The 27029-nt window shown below is 43.1% G+C and overlaps 3 protein-coding genes across 4 annotated transcripts; 1 reads left to right on the top strand and 2 right to left on the bottom strand.

Annotated features, from left to right (window-relative positions):
• Window positions 1-668: 668 nt before the first annotated feature.
• Window positions 669-10927, bottom strand: pelp1 (proline, glutamate and leucine rich protein 1). Its single transcript, XM_010754056.3, has 19 exons — window positions 10761-10927; window positions 10528-10592; window positions 9775-9880; window positions 9526-9675; window positions 9051-9122; window positions 8902-8961; window positions 8574-8730; window positions 8283-8415; window positions 7820-7907; window positions 7467-7555; window positions 7250-7363; window positions 6951-7101; window positions 6668-6821; window positions 6498-6553; window positions 6236-6369; window positions 5781-5883; window positions 3693-5306; window positions 2795-3103; window positions 669-1222 (listed from the first exon to the last, which is right to left on the bottom strand). The coding sequence occupies exons 1-19, from the start codon at window positions 10899-10901 to the stop codon at window positions 1130-1132; spliced, it is 3789 nt and encodes a 1262-aa protein (XP_010752358.3). The 5' UTR covers window positions 10902-10927; the 3' UTR covers window positions 669-1129.
• A 135-nt stretch (window positions 10928-11062) lies between these two features.
• Window positions 11063-16340, top strand: med11 (mediator complex subunit 11). The gene is made up of 3 exons (XM_027275981.1): window positions 11063-11198; window positions 13913-14043; window positions 14367-16340. The coding sequence occupies exons 1-3, from the start codon at window positions 11129-11131 to the stop codon at window positions 14550-14552; spliced, it is 387 nt and encodes a 128-aa protein (XP_027131782.1). The 5' UTR covers window positions 11063-11128; the 3' UTR covers window positions 14553-16340.
• Window positions 15332-26554, bottom strand: arrb2b (arrestin, beta 2b). Of its 2 annotated transcripts, none has more exons than XM_027275978.1 (14): window positions 26400-26554; window positions 21205-21235; window positions 21027-21087; window positions 20638-20682; window positions 20352-20548; window positions 19660-19787; window positions 19043-19193; window positions 18878-18962; window positions 18612-18684; window positions 17756-17893; window positions 17527-17610; window positions 17082-17158; window positions 16883-16937; window positions 15332-16779 (listed from the first exon to the last, which is right to left on the bottom strand). In XM_027275978.1, exons 1-14 carry the CDS (start codon window positions 26420-26422, stop codon window positions 16689-16691), a joined length of 1239 nt encoding a protein of 412 aa, XP_027131779.1. In that variant the 5' UTR covers window positions 26423-26554; the 3' UTR covers window positions 15332-16688. The 2 variants fall into 2 exon arrangements, with proteins under 2 accessions (XP_027131779.1, XP_027131780.1); XM_027275979.1 differs by having other exon boundaries at window positions 19043-19178.
• Between the last annotated feature and the right edge of the window lie 475 nt (window positions 26555-27029).

The following is a 27029-nucleotide window of genomic DNA, read 5'->3' as shown; positions in this document are numbered from 1 at the left end:
TTGGTTCTCCTCCGCGGGTTTCCAATCTGTAATGTTCACAGCAGAAAAGAGACAAACCATACATGGCTCAGGACTCAGCTGAGCCAGCTGTGAATAGAAGCTCTATCTAAATGTAAAGAGGGTGTCTGCCTCCAGAACTCCAACTGGGTCATGGTTCCACAGAAGAGGAGCTTGAAAGCTCTGGCTCCCAATCTACTTTTGAAAACTATAGGAACCACAAGGAACCCAGCATCCTGAGAGCGCAGTTCTAGAGTGTTAATATGGTTCAATAACTGCAGTTTCAATAAACCTGATTCTGCTTTCTGGGGTCTCATAAGACCAGTGGCATTCCAAAGATGTAGTTTGTGCATGTAGAATATAATTTCCTGTAAAATATGTGTAATATGTCATTAAACTGTGAGCAGTTAGGATATGAATCTTAGTGTGTACAGTTACTGTAGAGGAGAGATTTGAAACAGTCTGTCTTATGCTGTCTCACATCAATGTGGATTATTTGTATTTCTTCAGTCATCTGTCTGAGATCTCTGCCTCTTACAACAATACAGTGGTGCTGAATGGAACTGACTCTTTCCAATAATAAAGTCCAGGACCTGTAATGTGGATGAAACAAGCCTTTAAAATGAAATGTGGGGCATTAATGATGTAATTAATCTCAGAAAACGATGGAATGTATGTAACTTTGATTTTTACTTTTTTATAACAAAGCATACAACAGTGATGACAAAACATACAGAGTAAAAGATACGTAGAAATCCAAGAGAACCACATAATTGTAGAACAGAGTGTTCTACAGCGTTCTAGGTAACACGTTTCACAGCGGCTCCCTGCTGGCAGCTGGACTTGAAACTGAAGAATGTCCTGCTTCTTTCCATCCATGTAAGACTAGTTCAGGCCACATACAAGCTGGGTCATGTGACACTAGACTGCCCTTCCCCAAAATATTCCCACAAATTGTAGCTTGAAGTCGGCAATGTTCTTAAAAGAAAAACAACAGTGAAGATGAGTCAAAGACAAGGGCTGTTGTATGAGGTAACTAAACCTTGCAAATGTCTCTAATAATACAGTATCCTAGCAGTATATACTGTATCCATGGTAACCTTCAATCACATCAGTTCAGGTTGGCCAATGTTTATGAGTGGTTTGATCCGGAGGCACCGTCTTCATCGTCAGGTGGACAGGCGACAAAATCCGCCAACATGGAGGCCATGGTATCATCATCCAGCTGAGGGACAGACAGACAGACAGACAGACAAAGAGAGAGAAGCATGAAACATGCTTATGTTGGCGGCTGGCAGGAGTGAATCAGACAACACAAAACGTTCTTTCATATTATTCTGGAGATTTATAAGTCCAGTGTGGAGCATTTAGTGGCATCTAGCTGAGAGAAGTCAGATTGAATACCCCTCACCTTCCCCTTTGTGTGAAGAAGCAGCTAGAGTGACCATGAAACTCATGAAAAGTGAATGTCACTACCCGGACTCAGTGTTTGGTTTGTGTGTTCAGGGCTTCTGTTCAAACATGGTGAACTCCATGGAAGAAGAGCCGCTTACTGCAAAAGGTTATACTGAGGTAACAAAATCACAATTATTCTACACTCATGAAAACAGTTATGAATATTATATTCTATTTCTGCAAATAAATCCTCCTAAATGTTACACACTGGAGCTACCATTTCAGATTCAATTGTACCTCTAGGGAGCCTAAAGTCAGAAATTTTCAATTTCTTCCTTCTGACTTTAAAAGGGTATCTGAAGTTTGTACCTACATGTGATGAATGATAATGATAACTGTTTACTGCTCAGTGTAGAAGCCATGTGGAGTTGTGTCTGTGGCGGTACATGTAACACTGAGGGTCACAGAGTAAGCACCTCTCAAAGCTCAATGCTTGATCAACATCATGGAAGCAGATTGCTGCCACGGTGATCTTCTGACTGAACAGTCTCTTTCATCTACACTGATGATCTAAACTGTTTATGGTTTGTTTAGAGCAGGGCTGTCAAACTCAAATACACAGTGGGCTGAAATTTAAAAATGGCAAGGGCCGGATGGGATCAACGTTTATTGAAAACTTACTGAAAGGAGCGCTGCTTTGTGATTTCGCTTTAGTGAAACACAGCCTACTGTGACACCAGGCTTCTTTTTAACTCTTCTACCTTCTGTAGCCTTTGTGTCGTGTCTAGATTCTTGTACACACAGCTTTGTCCTTGTCCGCAAACATACGCTGCCTCCCACCTGTCTTGAAAACCTGTTTTCAAAGTCCACCTTTCGTTTAGCCATTTTTTGGGTAGAGGGACAGTTGAAAGTTGACACAAAGACGCTCTAATAGTAAATAGATTTTATCATGCAGGCCAAAGACAATTCATTCACGGGCCAGATGTGGCCCGCGGACCTTAAGTCTTTGTCAAGCTCAGATGGAAGTACACAGCTTCCTGCCGACTGCACTGCCCTCTGTATTGTAACTGATGTGACAGGAAATTAAGCCATTCTGCATTTATAGATAAAATATGAATTTCCCTTAAAGGATGGCTCTATTTAAAGCATTTATTCACTCTTCTGTTTTTACTGAGCACTCTTAATATTCTCTCTTATTAATAAAGTTAAAGGGAAATCAATGAAATGACAGACCTGTACACTCACTAATGTGTTCATTGGTTTAGTCTGAGAAAAAGGTGAAATGTGTAACCTGAAACGTTGAACATCAATACTTTAGCTTCATATAAATTTGAGAAAAAAGACTTTCATGATAAATCATTTACAAACTGTAAACATCAAATCATCAGTCAGGAATTTTTACCTTTTTCTTCTCAGTGCTTTGCCCGGCCTCTTCCTCCCTATGCACTTCTTCTCTCTTCCTCTTCACTCCTTTCCCCTCCTCTTCATCACTCACTCTGCCTTGACCTTCTTCTGTCTCCTGCTGCTCTGCCTTTATTTTGTCTCTCTGCTCAGCGTCAGTCTCCTCTTCCTCTTTTGTCTTCTGGTCTGTCAAGGTTTCAGGATCTGCCGCTGTTACGTCTCCTTGAACAGCTGCTAGCTGTCCCTCCTGATGACAGGACGGCTGGTTGTCGCTCGCAGCGGCTTCCTGCGCAGGTTCAGCTCCTGACTCCTGTTGATATGGAGAATCAGTTTTAGTGCAGGGTTCATAATCAATACATGACTGTATATCCAAGTGTTTGTTTAATACTAACTGTGTGCATGAAACAGAGGAGGTCTGTGCCTGCAGAACTGACCCTGATTCCGCCTCTCTTAAAATGTATCTGCTCATTTGATCACTTTGAAGTGAAGTATGAATGTGGAGAGAAGAATGACAGGAGTGCAGCTGTGCCCATGAAGAGTGTGATTGGTTGTTGCTGCCCTGACTTCTTCTCCACAGTAATGTGCCTTCAATACAAAGTGCTCCACTTTACAAACGTCTGTTAAATGGATACCAAGGCCCCCTCATATGAGCTGATATAACTGATACTTCATGTAAACTCAGTAGATACCTTGACTCCTCCCAATATATTTAAAGGAATTTCATATTTTGAGAAATGCCCCGTTTCATCTCCTGGCAGAGTTCTATGACAGACTAGACAGTACGGCACGTAACCTGACCAGCTGTAGTTTTGTACAGACTAAACAGAAAGAATGTTGTGTTGATGTTTTGTCACGTTGGGCAGGTCTGCTGTGCATCAGTGTGTTGACGAGGTAACTACCTGTTGATGCTCATCGGTTTTGCATTCTTCTGAGGTGACTTTTGGCTGAGTCTCATTGGCGCCTTCCTCCCAGCTCACCTCCTCCTGTGGCCCTCCTTCTCCTCCCCCTCCCTCCTCCTCGGCCTCCTCTCTCTCCTCCAGTGCTCCTCCAGTGACACACAGGATCTGAGGCATGGTGGGGTCGTCCATCCTTTCGTTTTCATCCTCCTCCCCTTCCCCCTCCCCCTCCCTCGCCTCCTCTAGGACACCAATGCTCTCGACCTCCTGTACCTTCATCCTGTCCTCCCTGAACAGCGCTCTGTTGGTCTGGATCTCCTCGATCCCTCCTTCTGTTTCTCCCTCCACACTGAATCCAGCCATCCCTCCTTCATCCACTGCTGCACGGAGCATCTTCCCCTCCTCTATACCGACCTCTCCAGCCTTATCCTCTGCTCCCTCCAGTGGAGGTATATCCCCATCCTCCTCTTCCTCTTCCTCCTCCAGCTCTTCCCCCTCTTCTTCATCATAATCCTCATACTCCTCTCCATCATAAAACTCTTCCTCAGCAAAATCACTTACTTCCTCCTCTTCGTCCTCCTCATCCATCCCTTCCTCCTCTTCCTCCAGTTCCTCATCATCTTCCATGTCTTCCTCTTCCTCATCATCAGTGCTGTTGATGTTTATGACACCAGAGTCTTCGTTGTTGGCAGGCGGTGGTGGTTGGTGCTGGTGGAGGTGCCGTCCCTGCTGGCTCAGTTGATTCTGCAGCTGGTGTATCTGGAGTGGGAGACCGATAGGGCCAGGGGTGGAGGGCTGCATCAGCATCTGCTGGAGTTGGGGTCTGCCAGGCAAGGAGTCCCCAAGACCACCAGGCGGAGCTGTGAGTGTGCTGGAGCTCAGAGGTGGTACCAGGGAGACAACCGAAGCATTGGAGGGAGGAAAGGAGTTGATGGGGGTGGTGGAGGTGGTGAGTAGGGGGGAGGAGGTGGCGAGGTCGTTGGGGAGCGAGACCTCGTCCATTGTGGTTGTTGTTGATGTGGTGGGGACCATGGTGACAGACTCCCCTCCTGGTAGTGTTACTGTAGCGCCTCCTGGTGCAGCAGAAGCCATGTTCTGAGAGTTTGCTGCTGCCGTCTCATCCTGCTGGTTCTCCATGTTGAGCATCCCAGGAGGAACGATGACCACGCTGTCGTCAGAGTCACTGGCTAGCGAGATCTCCACATCGTCCGCCTCTTCTCTGTCATAGCGTATAAACACAGGTCTCTGACTCTCTGGAAGGCCTAGTCCAGCTGGGTCCTGCTGGTGGTGTGCATGTGGGGAAAGGATCATGTCTCCTGGGGTAGGAGCCTGGCCCGGCAATCCTGGAACCAGGGAGAGGTGGTTCTCCAGAGAACCCAGCAGGGAAGCAGGGCCCAGGCCGAGGGAGTGGCGGGTGGGAAAGGAAGGACCGGGGGCGGGTCCTCCTAGGAGGGCTGGCAAAGTGAGTCCGGAGGTGGGGCCCTGGGAGGTGGGAAGGACTGGAGCAGTGGGGGTGGGTTTCATGGCGAGGGGTGGCAAGGGGAGGGTGATGGAGGGAGTGCGGGGATGGATGAGGGAGTTACAGATGGTCAGAGACTCAGTACAGAATGTGGAGACCTGAGAGGTGGAGAGGAGACAACCACAGAGTCATGTGAGCACATCACATCACAAGACAAGACTGGCAGAGATGAACTGGTAACCTGAAGTACCAAGACATGAAGAAGAAGTGCTGTTGCTATTGTTACCTACAGTTTGCTTCTTGTGGCAATTTAAGCCATGGGGGGAAAAACAAAACAAGCACCACTGTACCACATCCTTCCTGTTTGATGCCATTAGATGTGACATGGCAGTGAGGATACTGACAAACGCAGATGAGAGGTTGATATTAGCAGGCACTGCTCACAACAAAACCATGGAAGACATGGTGGCAGGACCACGTTTCCTCTTTTCAGTATGTCAACAGCCCAAAACCTCTCCTGTTAATCACATTTAATCTCCTGGTTGTGCAAACAGCCCTGCTGTGCTCAACGTGCTTTGTCAAGACATTTTTCAAGTAGTGATGTGCCATCATCCTCTAACTCTAGCAGTTACCTTAAGGTTGCGGTCGATGCATCCGTTACTGAGGATGGACACTGCACAGGTCAGAGGTGGAGGCCAACAGGGTGATGGGACCAGGACCAGAGCCAGCAACAACCTGAGAATCCACACAAACAGAACATTCTTTAAAACATCTTCACAACACTCAAGTCAAACTGCACAGGTGTCTAAGAAAATCTCATGTGATGTGACTGTGGGAATTGTGGCACACTATCAGCAGCGGGTTTCTCAGAAATGACAAATAATATTTGATCGTGTTTGAGTTTTATAGAACTAAAACAGGAAAAATCTACTACTACTAATCTATTTAATAAATAATTATTGGATGATTATTTATTTATTTAATATTTATATCCAATATGAACAATATTTTACTTACTTACACTCAAAAAGCAGCCACACACACACAGCTCATGTAAATGTGTCTTTGATATGAGTGAAGGTTGGACCTGTATAGCTCTCGTCGGGTGAGTGCGCTGCTGTACTGCCCACTGACGCTGCCTGCAGTTTCACACACTGTGTTGCTGCTCGACTGTTGCTGCTGTAGACGCACACACAGCGGCAGCACGACATCGTGTAGACGCTGTGAAAGAAACAACCACAAAGTGACTTTTTATACTGCTTCTGTGATAGAGCAAGCAGGTACGTGCTAGTTCTTTCTCTGCTGTGTGTTCACATACACTAGCTGCTGTACTGTTTAGTTGCATTTACCTTGTGTATGTCATCCTTTAGCAGTGTACCACTGGTCAGTATGATCTGTCTCAGCGCTGTGAAGAAAAAAAAGAAAATCAGAGATTACACCAGATTTAAAAAGGAACAGCAGGCCGATAAAAACGATGAGACTTTTTACAGGATGTCATCAAACTGAGGCAGCATCTCACCCCTCAGGGCTGAAAGGCAAGTATCCTGATTAGCCAGGAGGTCTCCTTTCCTCTGGAGTGATGGCCCGACTGTGTCTGCCATGACCAAAGGTTTTGTCCGCCGCGGGCCTGGCTTCCCTCCAGGAACAGCATCTGCAGACAGACCCGCACGGAGCTGTAGGACAGGACACAGACATTTAACATCATGCTGCTGCACTGACAGATGACAAAGAGTACACATATTCTTTATTGTAAAATACACGCTGCGTGAATCTATTAAAACCAATTATCTGCACGAATTAACCTTGATAGACTCTGCTCCCGGTGTGATGTCACCAAGTAGGTGGCTAAACAGGAGCTCTGAGTGACCAGGGCTTCCCTGAAATATGCTAGCAGAGGCTCCGGCCACCTGGACCCACAGCTCCAAGGTTCTGTGCACTGACACTCGCACTGAGCTGATGATGAAGAGACACAGAGAAGACAAATGCTTCAGCTGCCTAGTCATAATCTGACATCCTCCTTCCCACACCACGCTGAGTTGTAAGACTTCTAATATATATACATAAATATATATGCTGTAGTTTGAGCAGTTTGTGCAGTTACCTATAGGCTCTCTGCTGTCCCAGACTACTCTCAGGTACAGGGGTCCATGCAGACAAGGTCTGAGAGAAGAGCCTCTGCAGGACTGCAGCATACTGAACCATGCCACTACGTACACTGTAACACACACAGTACAGATACAGGGTCAGCATCACACACACCATCAACACAATTAAAACATTATGGAATATGGAATGTGTGTGTGTATATGACTACTCACGCTGTAATGAGAGCTGATAAGACCTCCAGTGTGTTCGTATGAATGATGGGCAAGACCAGCAACCTCACACTTCCATCACCTGTTAAATTCTGCCACATACACAAACAATCAACTAAAAGCATGGATAAGATCAACACTGAATATGCATGTGTGTTCCCAAATGTTTACAATTTGCTGTGATGTGCTAAACATGTCCATGTCAGTGATTTAAAAAAGACAAGTCAGTCATTTAATGGTCTGAAACATCGAGAGAGAGAGATAGAGAAAGAAAGAAAGAAAGAAAGAAAGAAAGAAAGAAAGAAAGAAAGAAAGAAAGTGTGAGTGTGTGAGTGCTCGCGTGCATGCTCGCTCACTATGCTCTTGGAGCTGACAGCAAGGGCTCGACACACTAGGTTGAGTATTGGTCTGACAGGCAGACGGACAGCTGAGGCTGGATCCACCCTGATGGACAGAGAGAAGAGGCCGTATGAAGTAAGCAGACATGGGGGAACGTGCACAAAGGTCTCAGCAGGCTGGCAGGAACCTTCTTGCTGTGCGGTGATAGTTCCCCACATAGCAGATTCTGCTATCTTACAAAAAAAAAAAACTGTGCATAGAGTTAGCATTAGGTTCTTGCGCATCTTTATGACCAAAGCCTGTTTGCCTAGTGAATTAATTGTTGTCAGCGAGGCCAGAGGAACATGGACACAGGTTTCAGTGCTGTAAGCACCACAGAGACACCCCAGTGTAATGAGGGGCACACACATGGAAATGAGAACATTTCATGTTATTTCAGGCTATATTTGGACTTTTTCTTTAAAGTTTAGAGTTTTGTACCTGAGTGTATGTTTGAGTGCCATGCACACAGCTGTGTATCTGTGCTGGAGCTGCAGCAGCAGCAAGGGATCTGATTGGTCGAGATGAGGAAAGGCCAGCTCCACCCCCGGACCTTCATATTGCACCGTTCCATCTGTCACAACAAACACCATCATCAGAGGACGATACATGAGGGAAATGAACATGTCACATAAATGAACACAGTGAAATAGTTTGTGTATATCAAATATATAAGATAAAGAAATTAATCACTGAGTTCTACAGAGGAATTCTGAAGGATGGAAAATGTACCTGTTTCTGAACCCTGGTAGATCTGAGCCAGCTGCCCATTGGCTGAGGCCAGTAGGCAGTGAATCTGACTGGTCCAGCCCTCAGCTCTGCCAGCTCCCACCCCTCTGTCCAACAGGCCCCCGAGGCAGGGCAGGCAGCCATAACACTGACAGGCCATCTGACAGAATGAGACGAAACAATGTTGAAAAACATTGATGTTGTTATTCTGACTCAGTGTGTGATGTAAAAGTACATTATTAGTTATTTGGCTACTAGTGCAGTTAAGCTTCATTTACATGTTATACAGAGAAAAACAGTTGTGTTCCTCTCAACAGTCAGAATCACAAACCTCTTGTGTTTTCTTGTTTGTACTGTCCATTTTGGACAGGAAATAGGCCCCCAGTTTGTCCTAAAGAGAAAAAGTACATACACAGTGATTACTAACATGAACCTATATGGAGACACAAATCTTTCATTCCTGTCTTCAGTGGAACTTACCTTGAGGGATCCACAGGCTCTGGGGTAGTAGGTCATACAGGCTGTCATCCCCTCCATGGCTGCCAGCTCACACTGAGACCACAAGAGGAACAGAGTGAATGTGGCTGCTACAAAGGGTTCAACTGGTTAGCATCCCGATCATTCGGTTCGATTGGTGCTTCTTTTTTAGTTCATTTATTAATCATTTACAAGTCAGACACCACAAATGCTTCATATTCAAAATGCTTCATTTGAAACAGCCTGAATACAGAAACCAGCAGCTTATTTGAGAAAGGATTCATACAATATGTGCCATCCATTAAAAAAAAAAGAGACTGCAGCAGGCAGCCGCTCCGTCCTCCACCAAAGGTTCAACCTGGGGACGCTAAGATGTCTCTGTTTTTTTCCAAAACCATCTTTCATTCAAAATTAAAAACACACACACACACACACAGCTTTGTAATCATCGTCAAGATTTAAGGTCCTGTCCGCTTACCTCTGTCTTAAGGCCCAGCAAAGATGTGAGGATGCCGAGGATGGAGTTGAGGCCGACCTCTCTGGCTAGCTCTGCTAACTGGGACGAGTACTGCAGCACATCCTTCAGGATGTTCACTGCAAGCTGGATGGTCTGAACCGGAGCCTGAGACTACAGGATGCCGAGCACATCCACAGAGGAGGGAGAACAATCAGCCAAAAGGTGTCGGGCAGTGTAGATTTGCATTTTTCAGTCAGTCATAAGTCATACCTGTATGACCTGCTGCAGGGAGCGCAGCCAGGAAAGGCAGTGCTGCTGGAACAGATCACTTGAGCTGTCCTTAACCAGCATGGATAGGAGGCAGAGCCCCTCAAACCTACACACACACACACACACACACACACACACACACACACAGAAAAAAAGATGACTTAAATCTTTCTGTTTTTTATGGCTGCCTGAGTTTAGTTAACATTTGAGAACTGTGACTTTTTCTAATTGATTGATCTTTGTTGTTATTCACATGAACACTATTTTCCCTGGTTTTGATCAGATTTGAGATTCATGATTCTAATAATATTCATGCTTCTGTTTTCTGTTGAGTCATAGTGGCACAGTGATGGCTTCAACAGGCAGGATCTGTCATTAATAAATGTGACTGATTATTTGCAGTTCACACTGCTCTTTGACTTCTATATGAGCATCGTGCAGCAATAACAGACATGGACACTAACTGCAGGTATATACAGAAACTCTGCTGCCATGTTGCCACTGGATGAAAACATTCCACACAGGAAGCTCCTGTCTCCAATGATTTTAGAACAGATCATAGAAAACATCCAACAAACCAAATATGGACTTTCCGGTGAGTTTTGGTTAAAAGTGTTAAAATGATTCGGTTTTGTCATTATACATGACGTCACTTCATTAGAGGAGAGGAAGCGCTGATGAGAACATTACAGTAACGTTCCAGTAACGTTCCGGCAGCGTTAGCATCACGTTGATAATGTTATGACAGCTCACCTTGTCTTGCTCGAGCCCAGTTTAGCATTAGTGAAACCCACGAGACCACCGACGGAGCTCGCGCCCTGCAGATAAGCAGATGTGTTAACGAACAGTGAACATGAACATGATTATGATTATTAATAACCACAGCCTGCTGTCTGTCCACACGAGCTCAGCGGACCACAAAGCATGTAGCAGGCAGGCAGGCAGCTAGCCTCCAAGCTAACGCGCCTCTTCGCGCCGAGCTCTACCTGTGTCGGGAACACGCCATGTTCTCTGTAGTTGGCCAACAAAGCGGGTAAATACTCCGGACGCTGCTCTTTCAGAACCGACACCAAAGCCTCCGTCAGGCGCAGAGCAGACGGGCCACGCAGCCAAGCCGATGTAGCCATCTTGCCTCTCCGCAGAGCGAACGTCACCAGTCTGCGACGGAGTGACGTCAATTTAATGAAGTCTTTGTGTTTGTCGCCGCCTTCACCCTGTAGTGTGGTGGATGTGGACCGAGCCGAGCCGAGCTGAGCTGAGCTATCCTATCCTATCCTATCCTCTGTACTGCTTGCACTGAGCTCCGTGTACAGGGCCACACTGTGTCTAACCGTTAGCTGCTTCCTGTTCATCCATGGCTAACGACCGGCTCAGAGCTCTGGAGGAGGTGGAAAAGGAGATAGCGATGATCCTGCAGTGTGCAGGTGAGGAAACCCATCACACCGTGTTCATGCTGCTGTGCTTACTCACACACGAGCTGCTTCAGTCACCTGATTGTTTACTTTAATGGTTAAAACTTCAGCAAGGCAGGATTAGCATCTGGGAAAAGCAGCTAATCCCCTCAGGAGCCCAGAGCTTCACAGAGCGTCACATAGAGCGTCACGGAGCCACAGAGAGCGTCACATAGAGCGCCACATAGAGTCACATAGAGCGTCACAGAGATTCACATAGAGCGTCACAGAGCGTCACATAGAGCGTCACATAGAGCCTCACGGAGCCACAGAGAGCGTCACATAGAACGTCACATAGAGCGTCACATAGAGCGTCACACAGAGCGTCACAGAGCGTCACATAGAGCGTCACATAGAGTGTTACATAGAGCGTCACGGAGCCTCACAGAGCCACAGAGAGCGTCACAGAGCCCGTCACAGAGCCCGTCACAGAGCCCGTCACAGAGCGCGTCACAGAGAGCGTCACATAGATCGTCACGGAGCCTCACGGAACGTCACAGAGCGCGTCACAGAGAGTGTCACAGAGAGCGTCACAGAGAGTGTCACAGAGAGCGTCACAGAGCCTCACAGAGCCTCACGGAGCGTCACATAGAGCATCACAGAGCGTCACAGAATCTCACAGAGCCACAGAGAGCGTCACAGAGCGTCACAGAATCTCACAGAGCCACAGAGAGCGTCACAGAGAGCATCACAGAGCCTCACAGAGAGCATCACAGAGCGTCACAGAATCTCACAGAGCCTCACGGAGGTGAGGAAACCCATCACACCGTGTTCATGCTGCTGTGCTTACTCACACACGAGCTGCTTCAGTCACCTGATTGTTTACTTTAATGGTTAAAACTTCAGCAAGGCAGGATTAGCATCTGGGAAAAGCAGCTAATCCCCTCAGGAGCCCAGAGCTTCACAGAGCGTCACATAGAGCGTCACAGAGCCTCACGGAGCCACAGAGAGCGTCACATAGAGCGTCACATAGAGCGTCACATAGAGCGTCACATAGAGCGTCACATAGAGCGTCACGGAGCCTCACGGAGCCACAGAGAGCGTCACATAGAGCGCCACATAGAGCGTCACAGAGATTCACATAGAGCGTCACAGAGCTTCACATAGAGCGTCACAGAGCGTCACGGAGCGTCACGGAGCCTCACGGAGCCTCACAGAGCCACAGAGAGCGTCACATAGAGCGTCACATAGAGCGTCACACAGAGCGTCACATAGAGCGTTACATAGAGCGTCACGGAGCCTCACAGAGCCACAGAGAGCGTCACAGAGCGCGTCACAGAGAGCGTCGCATAGATCGTCACGGAGCCTCACGGAGCGTCACAGAGCGCGTCACAGAGAGTGTCAGAGCGTCACAGAGAGCGTCACAGAGCCTCACGGAGCGTCATATAGAGCATCACAGAGCGTCATAGAATCTCACGGAGCCACAGAGAGCATCACAGAGAGCGTCACAGAGCCTCACGGAGCATCACATGGAGCATCACAGAGCATCACAGAGCGTCACAGAGCCTCACGGAGCCTCACGGAGCGTCATATAGAGCATCACAGAGCGTCATAGAATCTCACGGAGCCACACAGAGCATCACAGTGCGTCACACAGAGCGTCACAGAGAGCGTCACAGAGCCTCACGGAGCGTCACATAGAGCATCACAGAGCGTCATAGAATCTCACGGAGCCACAGAGAGCGTCACAGAGAGCGTCACAGAGCCTCACGGAGCATCACATGGAGCATCACAGAGCGTCACAGAGCCTCACGGAGCGTCATATAGAGCATCACAGAGCGTCATAGAATCTCATGGAGCCACACAGAGCATCACAGTGCGTCACACAGAGCCTCACGGAACGTCACATAGAGCATCACAGAGCCTCACAGAGAGCATCACAGAGCCTCACAGAGCGTCACAGAATCTCACAGAGCGTCACAGAATCTCACAGAGCCTCACGGAATGTCACATAGAGCATCACAAAACATCACAGAGAGCATCACAGAAAGCGTAACAGAGAGCGTCACAGAGAGTCACAGAGAGCATCAGAGTCTCACAGAGAACGTCACAGAGCCTCACAGAGAGCATCACAGAGAGCGTCACAGAGCCTCACGGAGCGTCACATAGAGCATCACAGAAAGCGTAACAGAGAGCGTCACAGAGAGTCACAGAGAGCATCAGAGCCTCACAGAGAACGTCACAGAGCCTCACAGAGAGCATCACAGAAAGCATCACAGAGAGCGTCACAGAGCCTCACAGAGAGCGTCACAGAGCGTCACAGAGAGCATCACAGAGCGTGTTGCTCACGTGTTGTATATTTACACAACTTAACGGACAGAAAGTCAGAGGTCAGGTGGCTTTTCTGCACAGGAATATAGTGTGTTAGTGGGTGTGTGTGTGTGATCACCTGTCCCCATATAGGTGAGTCTGTTTTCCATCATCAGTGGATTAGTGGCTGTATCATGTAAACAGTGGTGCTTGTAGTGTTTTTGTGGACTAGCTGGTAGCATTATCAGCTAATGGACACGTTTACATATCATAATCATTTCATCTATTAGGTTTTGTCTTTTGATGCTCCTCTGTCAGCCAAACACAACTCATGTAGCTTTGATTGTGTATTAGTGTGCAGTCGGAGACTCATTATAGATTTGAAATCATGTTCTTGCCTTTGTGAACACGTTGGTTAATAAACTTTCCTCCGGCAGGTAATATCGTTCTGGAACTCTCCAAAGACAAACACAATGCCAGCCTCCTGGACAGACAGCTGGTCCAGTTCCAGAGCTCTGTCAGCCGAGTGGAGAATGAACTGAGTGGCCAGATCCGCTACCTCACACAGGTCAAACAGCCAGCACTAATATCAGTTGTTTTATTCATGTGTAATAACCCTGAAGACCACTGCTACAGCAGCAGAGGATTACTGTCTCTAAGTAGTAGTTTGTTAAATGTATCCATGCCATATTGGCCACACCTCAATAAGTTTTGATATGAATCTAAAACTTGATGAATGAAAATGAAAAGCAGACTCTGTAGTGCACTACTTTATAAAGATATCATCCAGTTCTGTTGAAACAAGTCTTATCTTATGGTGGGATTGTCCACTCCAGTACATTCTATTCTAAACAGCAGAATAAAGCAGTAATTGTCCTATTTTCCCCCCAGGTAGCTACTGGGCAACCTCATGAAGGTTCCACTTATTCAGCCAGGAAGGATTGTCAGATGGCACTGAACAGAGCCGAGTATGCCAAGGTGAAACTGGGCGAACTGGGACGGACATGCGAAGTCATGCTGGACCAGCAACAACAACAGCAGCAGCAGCAACAGCAACAACAGCAACAACAGACATGAGAGCAGAGAGAGAAACTGACACTCCATTTCACTGACTCTGTCTGACTCCTCCACTTACACCAGCAGCCTTAACATCTTTTCATCGATCTTTTTTTTTATTGTTATTACAAATTCTGAATTATTGCAGCAAGAAACACCAAAAACTAAAAAAATAATAATACAAGAACTCTGATTTTCTAAGTAGTGATTTTTTCAATACTGAATATGTTCTGTTGTTTGGTGTTCCTTTTTAGTTTCCTATTCATGTTCATAGCAGACCTTTTAATACTTTGCGTACAACTACAGATTGATTTGGCTCTGGATTCTCTCACAAGGTCACAGAATCCAACAGCACAATTTTCTCCAACCATCAAACCTCAGCTGTACGTTGTCAGTAACACAAATATTAAGTGATGAAAGTCAAGAATTCACAGGTACACAGGGACAAACTCTTCAGCTTTGAGCACACATCTCAAATAATTGGTATCAGTATTATCAGAAAGTGGACTGTTCAGGACCACACTCAGGAAGAATGTTGTTGGTGGACAATCTTCTTAAAAAGAAGAAAAAGTCTACGTTAGGCAGGTACAAGGTAATAAAGAAAGGTCTTTCCCTTGCTCAACATTATTGTGGTTAATGAAGAACCATACAGCTGACCAGAATTCACTAAACTCTCATACATAAAAAAAGATCAAGTCACCCTCCATTCGATAGGTGGAAAGTTTATTTTCACAAACATAAAGAAGCTCTGTGAAAACTTGTCTAAAGCAGCGAAATAAAGATATTTTAATGACACTTAATGACTGTTGATTGTACACTTTATTGAGTAAAACAACATAAATCATAGTATCTGAGTATCTTGTAATCATTTTTTCTTACTGTATTATGCCATCTTTATGAAACCATGTGGCATTTTAAGTATATTTTAAATCTTACAAAACTGTAGTAGCTTAATCTTACATAGTTCACATCTCATTGACATTTTCATATTCTCAAATCATGAATCTTAGATACAAAAGCACAAACGTCTGTTTAGAAACACTACCAAACACTGACACACTTCACCCCAGCTGAGAGTGTATTCTCTTCAGCTGAAATAAGATTAGTTAAATGATGATTATTAAATAATGATTCAGTATAGACAGAATAACCCATGCGGTTCTGGTGCTCCAGCTAACCTTTTGTCTGTGGGCCTTCACAGTGTCCCAATTCCAGAGTACAGCCGAATTAGAGAAAAACAGAGTGGAGCCCAAATGATAAATTAGCTTATTGCAGATAGATCACTACGGGTTTGTTTACTGGTCAATTAGTACCAAGAAACATAATAATAAACATGTTTGAGGTCCATTCCATTCATTTGTCCACCAAAGGACTGACAAGTTGTATACCTTGGTTAGAAATTCTTAATTTAACCAAATTTAATGAAACATGTTGTTGTTAAAACGTAATAGCATTTTACATATGATTTTCTATTTTTACCCTCAAATATAGAAGAATCATTTCTGTGACTATAGTGCTGTCACTGAATAATAGTGTATTTTGTATAGATACACTAAAGAAGGTTAGACCTAGATCCAAACTACTGTTGGCTGTGCAACAGACATTTAAAATGAGTGTGTCTGATGGGATGGTTGATGTGCCTCACACACAATTTCAGACATTGATTAACCAAAACGAAACAACAATTACAGAACTAATAATAACTAACAAAAAGTAAAAACAGATACTGTCGCCGTCTAACTTGTACTGTTCTAAATATAAAAATACCTTTGATTTATTTTATTAGAAAGACGTTAAGAGCAATCAATCCTGATAGATAAAAATATAAATCCTGGATTACGGGGAATACTGATATCAGCAGAAGTCAATTAACACTTCCACCAAAAACATCTTACTGTAACCTCAGTTAGCTGAACTCCAGAAAAATGTACACTGTAGTTACCTGATTCACTGACCATTACATTACACTAAGATTCTAACAAGAGATACATCTTACACATACATCTTACACAATACATGGTACAGTTAAAAGCATATGGCAAGACTCAGGAGGTTATGCCTGCTTATCTTCATCATCTTCTTCTTCTTCTTGGGTTATGGGGTTGAGTTGCCTGGAACATTTTGCTCTGACAAGTAACCCTGCAGGAGAAAGATGAGCTAAAAGACTGGGTCGTCCTCATCCTTCATTCCCGTTAACCGCAAGCGAGCAAAGTCTTCAAACACAAAGTCATCAATATGAGAGGAAGACCTAAAAAGACAAAGAGTGTCATCACGTAGCTGGATAAAACACAACATATTACTATACATATGAAGGCAAAGAGGTTTCAGTAAAGACACACACAAACACTTACCCCACATCAAAGTCTATGAGGTTTGTATCTACAGGAGCATCAGCGTGTGTAGCAGCTACAAAAAAGAATCAGATAAGTAATTAAACTGAATTAATGAATTTTTCACCAAAATGTGAATGTGTGTGTGTGTGTGTGTGTGTGTGTGTGTGTGTGTGTGAGTGAGTGTGAGAGAGAGACAGAGAGACAGAGAGAGACCTACTTGTCTGTGGCTGGGAGCTGGGTTGGCCTGCAGGTTTGGGGTGCATCAGGACAAAGGGGAGCTCCACTGCTACATCCCTACACACCACACACGCACACGCACATGCACACACACGTACGTATACAAATGCAAGATACGCAATCAACTGTCTGAACATCATTATCACCACCATCCAAATTAAACTCTAATTTCTATGGTTTAACAGCTGCTCTTTGTCTTTATTTAAAGTTAAATATTTAGAGTACTCCACTGGTTCTACATCACACTCTTGTAACATTGTTCATGTCGATGCAACTTGTCCACCAACAGTTTGGAGTTCAGGTGTGTTATGCTAGTAGCAGCTAATGTAGCTGTTCTTTTTTTATATCCTTATATAGAAATGCAGCGAATACTTTGTTTATTTTCAGAAACCACTGCTGTGGAAAACTTGAGTGCGTTCACCTACCCTCCCAGAGACACCACCAGTTTGACCTTGACTCTATAGGAAACCAGGATGCCCATCATCTCCTTGTTGGTCCCTTCTTTTACTCTGCAACACACACAGGACACATCCAAACAGGTATGCAAGACAACAAGAATACATGTTCCACAGTGTGCATGAGTATCCATGAGTTTGTGTGATTATTTGCATAAAAAGTCAGTTCTGTCAGATGCATGTTTGTCTCTATGCATACATGGTGCTGGATGCCAGATTGGTGTCCTCATGCTTTAGCTTTCCATCCAGGGCCAGGCCTCTCTTTTCCCTGTTGGTACCCAGAGTGGGGGTCAGAGTGTAGACCTGGCATGAGGTGGAGCTGGAAGAAACCTGGTGACTGAGGTTGGGAGTGTGGGTAAAGGTCAGGGAGAGAGTAGCAAAAAGGATTGATCTATTAGTTCCTTCTGTTGCTACATAACAAATACTTGCAATAAAAAAAATAAACTTTAAATATGAACCCACTATATATGGAATATAATTTAACATTTTGATCCTTCAGGAGGTTGGTAAGATATGTTAGTAGTATTTCAATGAATGTTCAATTGTTGTACATTTATTAATAGAGACTGTTAACATGATCTAAAATCGATCCCTGTGGAACACCTGTGCCAGTATATCCATAAGAGCTTGACCGACAGTTTGATATATTGATATTAGAGTCTTGTAGATATATTTAAATGTGTGTATATGTACATATACATATATCAGCCAATAAGTGACAAGAAATTGCAATATAGAAACTAGGTTTGACGTCATTTATAAACAGTCTCAGCATTACAAAGTTTGATGAAGTTCTTAAGAAAAAACAAAAAACATCTCTAAATGATCTCTGTTTGTTTGTTTATCTTAGCTTATTTTATATTGGCCTCTACATTTGATCAAATATTTTAAATTATATAAGATCTCAAATATAAACATCTGTGCCTGCCTCAAAAATCCTGCCAACATTATTTAACACAGTATCTTTATGGTGATTGAATCTTTAACATAGTTAAGAATAAACAATCTAATGGTGCAAAGGTGAAAAGGAGGATACGTATAGAAGAGAAACTCACTCTGCTTCAACCTGGGCAACCGGACACTTATACTGAGCCGTGGAGAACAGACAGATGTCAGCATACTGACGAACTGAGTGAAGAAGCAGATAATTACTTTAGTTCTTCATTTAGTCCCAATCTGTCTTCAAAGTCAGTTCTGTGTCTCATTACAGTAGATGCAAAAAGTTATAGTAATTATAGCACTCACTCAAAACTAGCCGTTATTAACTGATAATGATTAAAACTGAAGTTCAGCGTCAGAGTGTCAGAGCAGGAGGAGGTACCTGATATCTTCACCCTCTTGACAGTCTTGGTGGAGTTGTTGGTGACCTGGACATTGACACTGATGGGCTCACCATGGTAGTACAGCTAGAGAGAGACAGACACTTAGCAGTGTGTGCATGTATGCAAGTTATGAAATAGCACAACAAAATGTGTGAGTGTGCTACCTCCTTATCCAGTGAGACCTCGAGGTGCAGAGCTCTATCAGACATCAGGAAGCTGCGACTGGTCTCCACCATTGGCTGTGGACCTGGCTTCTCTGGGGCATACTGAACCTTCCTGATCACCAGGTGCACAGAGTTCCTACAGACACAGCAGCTTCATATATATGGTAAATGGACTGTACTCATATAGCACCTTTCTAGTCGTCCGACCAGTCAAAGCGCTTTACAGGACATATCTTATTCATCCATTCATACAAGGTGCCAACTGCGCATCAGTTAACCATCCATACACATTCACACACCGATGGCGCAGCTTTCGGAAGCAATTTGGGGTTCAGTATCTTGCCCAAGGACACTTCGACATGCAGACTGAAAGGGATCGAACCAGGGAACGAACTGCGGATCATCTGATTAGTGGACGACCCGCTCTACCTCCGAGCCACAGCCGCCCCATTATATGTATGTATGTACATTAATGGATGTAACAAGCTGACAGCACAGTTAGCAGTAGCAGGGACTGGGTGTTGATGCAAAATATTAGCTATATATTATTTCTAATATTACTGTATCTCTCTCTAGGAGTGTTTGGTTGTTGGTTGTGGTGTATGAACGTGTTGCACCTTTGGTGAATCTTCTCCTCTGCAGTCTTGGCACAGAACGCTCGAAGTTCATAGTCCACACCACACGCCTTCCCAGTGTCTTCTGGGCCTGGCTGGAGGGTCACTGAGCAAGGTAGGTTCTGGGGGATCTAACACACCCAAGCACACAAATGAAGTTAAATGTAAATGGCAGCTCGAAATGCACAGCACTACAGAACACAACAGTTCAGATATGTGGGCTGCTTCATACTTTACAGAACACATCGCAATAAATGTGAAAAAATGCGTTTTTATTGTCTAACTGGTTTTTTTTGGCCTTTTCAAGTTTTATTTGACAGAGACAGCTGAAGAGTGACAGGAATGTGGGGACAGAGAGATGGGGAATGACACGCAGCAAAGAGCCACAGGTCGGATTTGAACCCTGGGCTTCTGCAGCAAGGACTGAGCCTTTGTACGTGGGGCGGCTGCTCTACCAACTGAGCCAAACACTGCCCCATTGTCTAAATCAAATCAAATCAAATCAAATCAAATCAAATTTTATTTGTATAGCCCAAAGTCACAAAGTACATTTGCCTCAGAGGGCTTTACAATCTGTACAGGGAGTGACACCCTCTGACACCCTTGTTCCCTCTAACTGGCTGTGACATCAGTCACATCCAATGATGGTCCATGATGGTAATGTGTTGGCTATGGTGGTCTATGGTAAGTCTTACAGTGAAGGTGAAGGGGTGGGCATGCTGACCCAGCTTCTTTAACAGCCTCTCTTGCAGGTGGCTAAGAGGCCTCTTTTCCTCCTGTGTAGGAGGGAAGACCTGGATGGTGCAAACATACAGATCCTTCCGGAAGGAAAGGCCCAGAACATCCAGGTCCTCCCGACCATAACGAAATGCACATGCCAGAGTTATAAACACTGAGGACGGAAGAAGACATTGATTAAATTAATTATGTGGTCATCAGATCAGACTGTTACTTTACTTTACTATTTTCAAGTCTTCTTACCTTTTCGATCTTTCAGATACTCTGGGTCTACAAGGAGCACTCCGTCTACAGAACACACACATACACACATTCATTCTTTCTGTAATGTGTATAATGCTTTGCATTTCTAGATCACACCTAAAGGGCTGAATGCAGTTGAAATTCAGGACATAACCCTTGTGAAAATTAGTTCTGATCTCTGAGAGTCTTTGCAAGATTTGAGAAGCAGTGTGTATAGTGACCTGAACCTGGCTTTTTGATCAGTGGGATGAATTTTATCTGTCTGGACTAGACAGTGTGTTCCTCCTCCTCATGGTGGTGGTGGTGGATGTGTGTTTGTGTGTGTGTGTGTGTGTGTGTGTGTGTGTGTGTGTGTGTGTGTGTGTGTGTGTTTGTGTGTTTAGACTCACCTACTGGATCTACGTGGTTTAAGTGATCAACAAAGTCTCGCTTCCCGAGATAAACTGTAAGCTGTGGGAAGAAAGAGACAGATAGAAAGATGAATGAAATAATAGGATAATCCACAGGAAAAGTTACAAGAACCATGATAAAATCCGCTCTTCACACACACACACACACGGATCCTACCTTGCAGTTGGGGCTGGACTTTTTAAAGACTCTGTTAAAAGAGGGAGAGAGGAGAGAGTTTAAAGTGTTGATTCTCGCTCATGTTCAGTCAGAATTCACAGTACCCTGTAAGTTTTTTGCTCAATCAGCAGTTATACTGATACCATGACGACTGACAGTTAGCATAGTGTGAAGACTTGCTAATCTACAATATTAAATTCTACTGTATTCAAATTTAAAACAACTTTATTACTGCCATTAGGGGTAACTTGTTCAGAGCAGCTTCTCTTAGGCTACACAAAACAAGATAACATAGAAACAAATTAATAAATGATACGAGGGAGCTAAATGTGGAAGGGTCTATGAATAGTTTGATAAATAAACTCGCTGAGCACAATAAAAAAAAACAGTTAAGACATGTATTAGTGTTGTTAAAAAAATATAGTATATAATATTTTGTGAAATTGTCCTGAGGTTGAGGAGTGCTAAAAAGATTGTAGATGACACATGTTTAGATTTTACACACAAAAAGGCAAGAAGTTCATTGAACCGTGGGACAAGAAATAAACTGCAGTCAAAACTGATCCTGGATGACATTTTCTCTCACCACTACATGTGTATCCGAACCGTATTGTGTGTGTATGTGTGGCCTGTCTATGACCATGTGTGCCTGATTAGGTTACAATGCATGGGACATTTCTAATCCTGAGGGAAACATAAATCATTGAGATAGAAAACTGCGTTAGCAAGAACAATGAAACTGTTTTTAGAGAAACACACTAAAGAATAGATGTCATCAGTCTGTGTTGTAGAACAAGGCTAGATTCTCTGTTTGTTTACTCAGATATATAGAAATAGTCTATAAAAATAAATGAAGTCAGTAGATTTGTCCAGTTTAGATCTGTTGCAGTCTTCTTGTTACACCGGTGTTACACTGGTTGAATATAGCATTAAGACAGCTAAATTTACGTATGTACTGACTTTCTAAAGTACTCAAACACTTGAGCATTCTTATGTACATGACGCATGCTGTCACTTTTTACTTCTTCTTGTACTCCACAACAATTCAGAAATACTCTCATTTTTACTCTACTACAGTTATTTGACCACTTCTGTTCAGTTTATATATGTTTCCTCTAAGGACATTATTAGGAATCACTCTATTAATTTTTATTGTTATGCTGATGACATCCAATTATATTTATCGATCAAGCCTGATGAAACCTATCAGTTAACTAAACTCCAAGCAAGCAAGCAAGGTATTAGTTGAAGATGTAGTCACATCTCCCTTTGCTTCCATATCTCCATTACAGTTTATAGTTAGTTTATGATTTGCTGCTGCTGTGCATCTATGTCTCTCTATCTCTATCACAGGTTCCACTGCTACTGTAATCATTTTATCATTCATTGTAATTCATTGTCATTTTATCATTCATTGTAATTCATTGTCATTTTATCAGTCATTGTAATTCATTGTCATTTTATCCTTCATTGTAATTCATTGTCATTTTATCCTTCATTGTAATTCATTGTCATTTTATCAGTCATTGTAATTCATTGTCATTTTATCAGTCATTGTAATTCATTGTCATTTTATCAGTCATTGTAATTCATTGTCATTTTATCATTCATTGTAATTCATTGTCATTTTATCAGTCATTGTAATTCATTGTCATTTTATCAGTCATTGTAATTCATTGTCATTTTGTCAGTCATTGTAATTGTACAATATGTTTGTGTTAATTTGTCCTGTACATGTGACATCCATTGCACGTCTGTCCGTCCTGGGAGAGGGATCCCTCCTCTGTGGCTCTTCCTGAGGTTTCTTCCACATTTTTTCCCTGTTAAAGGTTTTTTGTGGGCAAGTTTTTCCTCACTTGAACCGAGGGTCTAAGGACAGAGGGTGTCACTCCCTGTACAGATTGTAAAGCCCTCTGGGGCAAATGTACTTTGTGACTTTGGGCTATACAAATAAAATCTGATTTGATTTGATTTAATTTGATTTGACTTATAACACTCACAGGAGCCATTTTTCTTCATTACATTTCTATTTTAAATACACAACAACTACTTGTTTTGACAATACTGTGTGTCTGTACTTTTTTATATTAGTGCATTGGTACTTTTATTTCAGTAAATACTCTTCAGGCATGTTACCAAAGCACTTGAGAATCAGTCTTTTTCTGGACATCATGATCTTCTTCTTGCACGTTTGTCCTCTATCATGGGTTTGCATAGGCTACTTACTTTCAACAATGCATATCCTGTTGTTCTTTGTGTTGGTTGTGTTGGCTGTGCACTTACATAACCATAAACATGTCCACACATTGCAATTTACACATGAACAGTAGGGGTATCACATCAGGGTACACAGTAAGGTCAGCAGCAAACCACAACAACAACAACAATGTAGGAAAGTTTGAAAGTGCCACACATGCACTCACCACAAACAACAGCTGGTGTTGTGGAGGTCAGAACTCTTGCAAATGTTCTTTCTTCACACACACTGAGCCAATATAATTTCATTAACTACAATTCATAACACCTCTGCTGTTGAGCATGGAGAACCACTGCTCATAATCATGATACAACTGAGACTAAACGTTGGTCAAAAGCAAAGCAGAGAGAGAGCAAGGAGCAGAGTGTCTCCACTGACCTAAACAGGAAGAGGGTGAAGTATATTCCAGGAAATAAGGCCTGTGTATTCCAGTAATGTGCATGGTATGGCATGGAAATGGTTCAGTGACCATTGTAATTAATCAGCCAATCTTTAAAGTCCATGTGTACGACCACAAGCACAGAATGAAGTTTATTGTAAATGCACTTGACTAAAAGCAGAGCAGCACCAACACCATTCAGGCCAGGTCAGCTTCACCCAGTTTGTGCACACTGCTGCAGTTTTAAGAACATTAGCATGTCCCTGTGCAGGAATGTGCTGCCTTTTACATTCTGAGGAAAGAAAACAGGGGCAAAGAACAAAATGCACATCCTGATTATCAACAAAAATGTCCTTTACTTCCTTAACACAGGACATGTGAGCCACTTCCTGTCAAACCTTTATCCTAATGGCAGAAAAAACATGGAATCTGTCAGCACTGGACAGGATATATCTAATGTTATTATATCTAATGATTGTTCAGTTATTTTAATGTTCCACAGAACTTTACTGCTGTAAAGTGGCTCCACCCTAACAAAGAGTTAGACATTTGACTCTCTCGTCACTTTTGCAAGCAAGTATCATGTTGAGACATATTGACACATTTGCATACTCAGCTCTTATTCATCTTAGATGATATATAGATATAATATATATATATATATATATATGAATAGGTATATATATTATATAGTAGATAATTATATATATATATATATATATAAAATTTATTTTCTTGCCTGCAGACAAACATGGACCATGCTATAACCCTTCACCCCCACTGTGGGACTAACTACAAAATCACTTCTTCACTAATGAATGAACTAATGAACCTATGTTAAACACACAAGACTGTCAACACACAGCCAAACACGAGGCACCAGAAAAAAGTCATAGCTTGTAACTTTCTGCCCTGAAGGAATATTAGGACTTCAAAACAACGCAAATATTAAAGTATTTAAATAAAGAAGACAGCTAACAGCTGGAAGATGACAGCTAACAGTGTTGCGGAGTGAATTGGTGGGTATACTTGGACATGTTGTTGTAGGTGAAGAAATTGATAACATGATGATGTTAAGGCTGAATGAATCGTTTGTCCTTAATTACCTGTGTACAGGTGCACTTGGTAGCTCATTTAGTCCACGTGTAAGAATATGTGGGTGTGCAGAACATGACTCATATACAATCTGAAGCAGGTGTTTCATGCTTCTGGAACAAAGGCTTCTCTGTTGTGCTGCTGTACGTATATACATGTATCATGCACATACAGTAGCATTCTGAGTGCCTGATGTAGTAAAATGTGGTCTCTATATATGATATACTTTATTCTCTCCATTTCTCAGTAAAAGCTGATATGAGCCTTGTGCAGTCTACATCAGACAAATCCAGTAGATATCTTCCAGTTACATTCATTTTAGCATCAAACAAAATGTCCTCTGTGTTTTGACCATTTCAGCTGTTGAGCCACAGTGGACAGACAAATTAGACTGTAACTTGGAAGATATCTACTACTGCAGATGAAGCTTTGTTTATGGCTTTTATTTTCTTTTATTCTGTGAAGAAACAAGAGACTCAATAAAAAAATAAAATAAATCAATACATAAATAAAATAATAATAATAATAATAGGATAATAGGTAAGATTATTATTATTATTATTTTATTTTTTTATTGAGTCTCTTGTTTCTTCACAGAATAAAAGAAAATAAAAGCCATAAACAAAGCTTCATCTGCAGTAGTAGATATTATTATCATCACCAGCAATGCAGAAAAGAGGTAAGCAGCAGCAGCTGCTGCAGATGAATGTTTATTCTGTGATTTGATAACAGGCCAAAATAAATGCTGATCAGGGTCAGGCCCAACATGAACAGGAGGAGTGATGACAGCAAGCGAAACCAATTTCACAATGTTTGTCCTAAAAGTTGTGAAACTTTAAAACTCTTGTGGTTTGAATAGTTCTATCTTTGGCGACTCCTAGTGGAAAACACCTTCACCAAACCTGTAAAACTCTTCACTTCACCTACATGTGATCATCATTCTTCTCTTTGAGACGTTTGTATTGATAATTAGACTGAAAACAGGAAAACACTGCTGTCTGAAACACTGTGGGCAGAGTGGTTGAGTCAGCTGTGAAAGTTAAAGTGCACTCTATAAAAGCGGATTTTGCATTTGCAGAGTCTAAAAGCAGAAGAACACATGTGTCAAACGTCTGTCAGTGTCTCCTGACGTCACAAAGAGCTGGTTTCTAACATTACAAACACGCAAGTCTCCAGCTGATCCGGATCAACTTGAACCAGACTCTGTACACAGTGTTTACATTTGGTGCGCGAACAGCTGGAGACACTTTAAACTCGACCATGACGAGACTGTCAGTCGATGTTTATTCAAACAAGTCTTATTCACAGAGCACAGGAAGCACAAGCTGTTTCTGTTCAGCTGCTTTCTGCGGTAAACAGCAGATGTTCCGCTTTTAAAGGACACTTCCCTTTTCCTCCTTACGGGTTAACGGGACTTCACTTTATCGTCTTTGACACAATGGATCAGCTGGATGATTCTCTTACCTGGTCCCCGCTTTGTCCCCCATCTCCTCAGACTGTGGACGATGTGGACAGTATTGTTGTCTGTGCTTGTCTAGGTTCTGCTAGGTCCAATGCTGCTGCTGCTGCTGCTTTTTGGGATCATTCAACCTGTTTCCGCAGTTTAGAGACAAAAACCACGCCCCCCAAATCTGCAGGACATCCCAGTCACCCACACAGGTCCAACACCACCCTGCAGCTGGAGCTGGAGCTGCTGCTGCTGCTGGTAACATGAAAGACTAACTGTGGTGCTAAGACTATATTTACTCAAGAACGGTACCTCAGTTGCACCCAGTGGTGGAAGAAAGACCCTTAAACAAACAATATTAAACTACTCTGTTAGAAGTAAAAGTCCTGCATTTAGGCTAGTGAGTGAAAGTTCAGATCAGCTTATGTTTCTAATGTGTTGTATATATGATCATATATGACATTATTAGATTAATTCATCACATCACTGTGGATGTGGACTGACTGAAACTCCAAAAGCAGCAAAATTCCCCTCTGAGATGTAGTGGAGTGAAGTAACAGAGAATGGAGTGCAGTAGTGCAGCATCTCAAAAGTGTGTACAGAGTACAGTACGTACAGTATGTACAGTATGTACAGTAAGTAATAGA

The sequence above is a fragment of the Larimichthys crocea genome, unplaced genomic scaffold (assembly GCF_000972845.2).
Source record: "Larimichthys crocea isolate SSNF unplaced genomic scaffold, L_crocea_2.0 scaffold27, whole genome shotgun sequence".
Classification (NCBI taxonomy): domain Eukaryota; kingdom Metazoa; phylum Chordata; class Actinopteri; family Sciaenidae; genus Larimichthys; species Larimichthys crocea.
The sequence above is the reverse complement of the archived record's forward strand: the minus strand, read 5'-3'. Positions and strand labels throughout refer to the sequence as shown.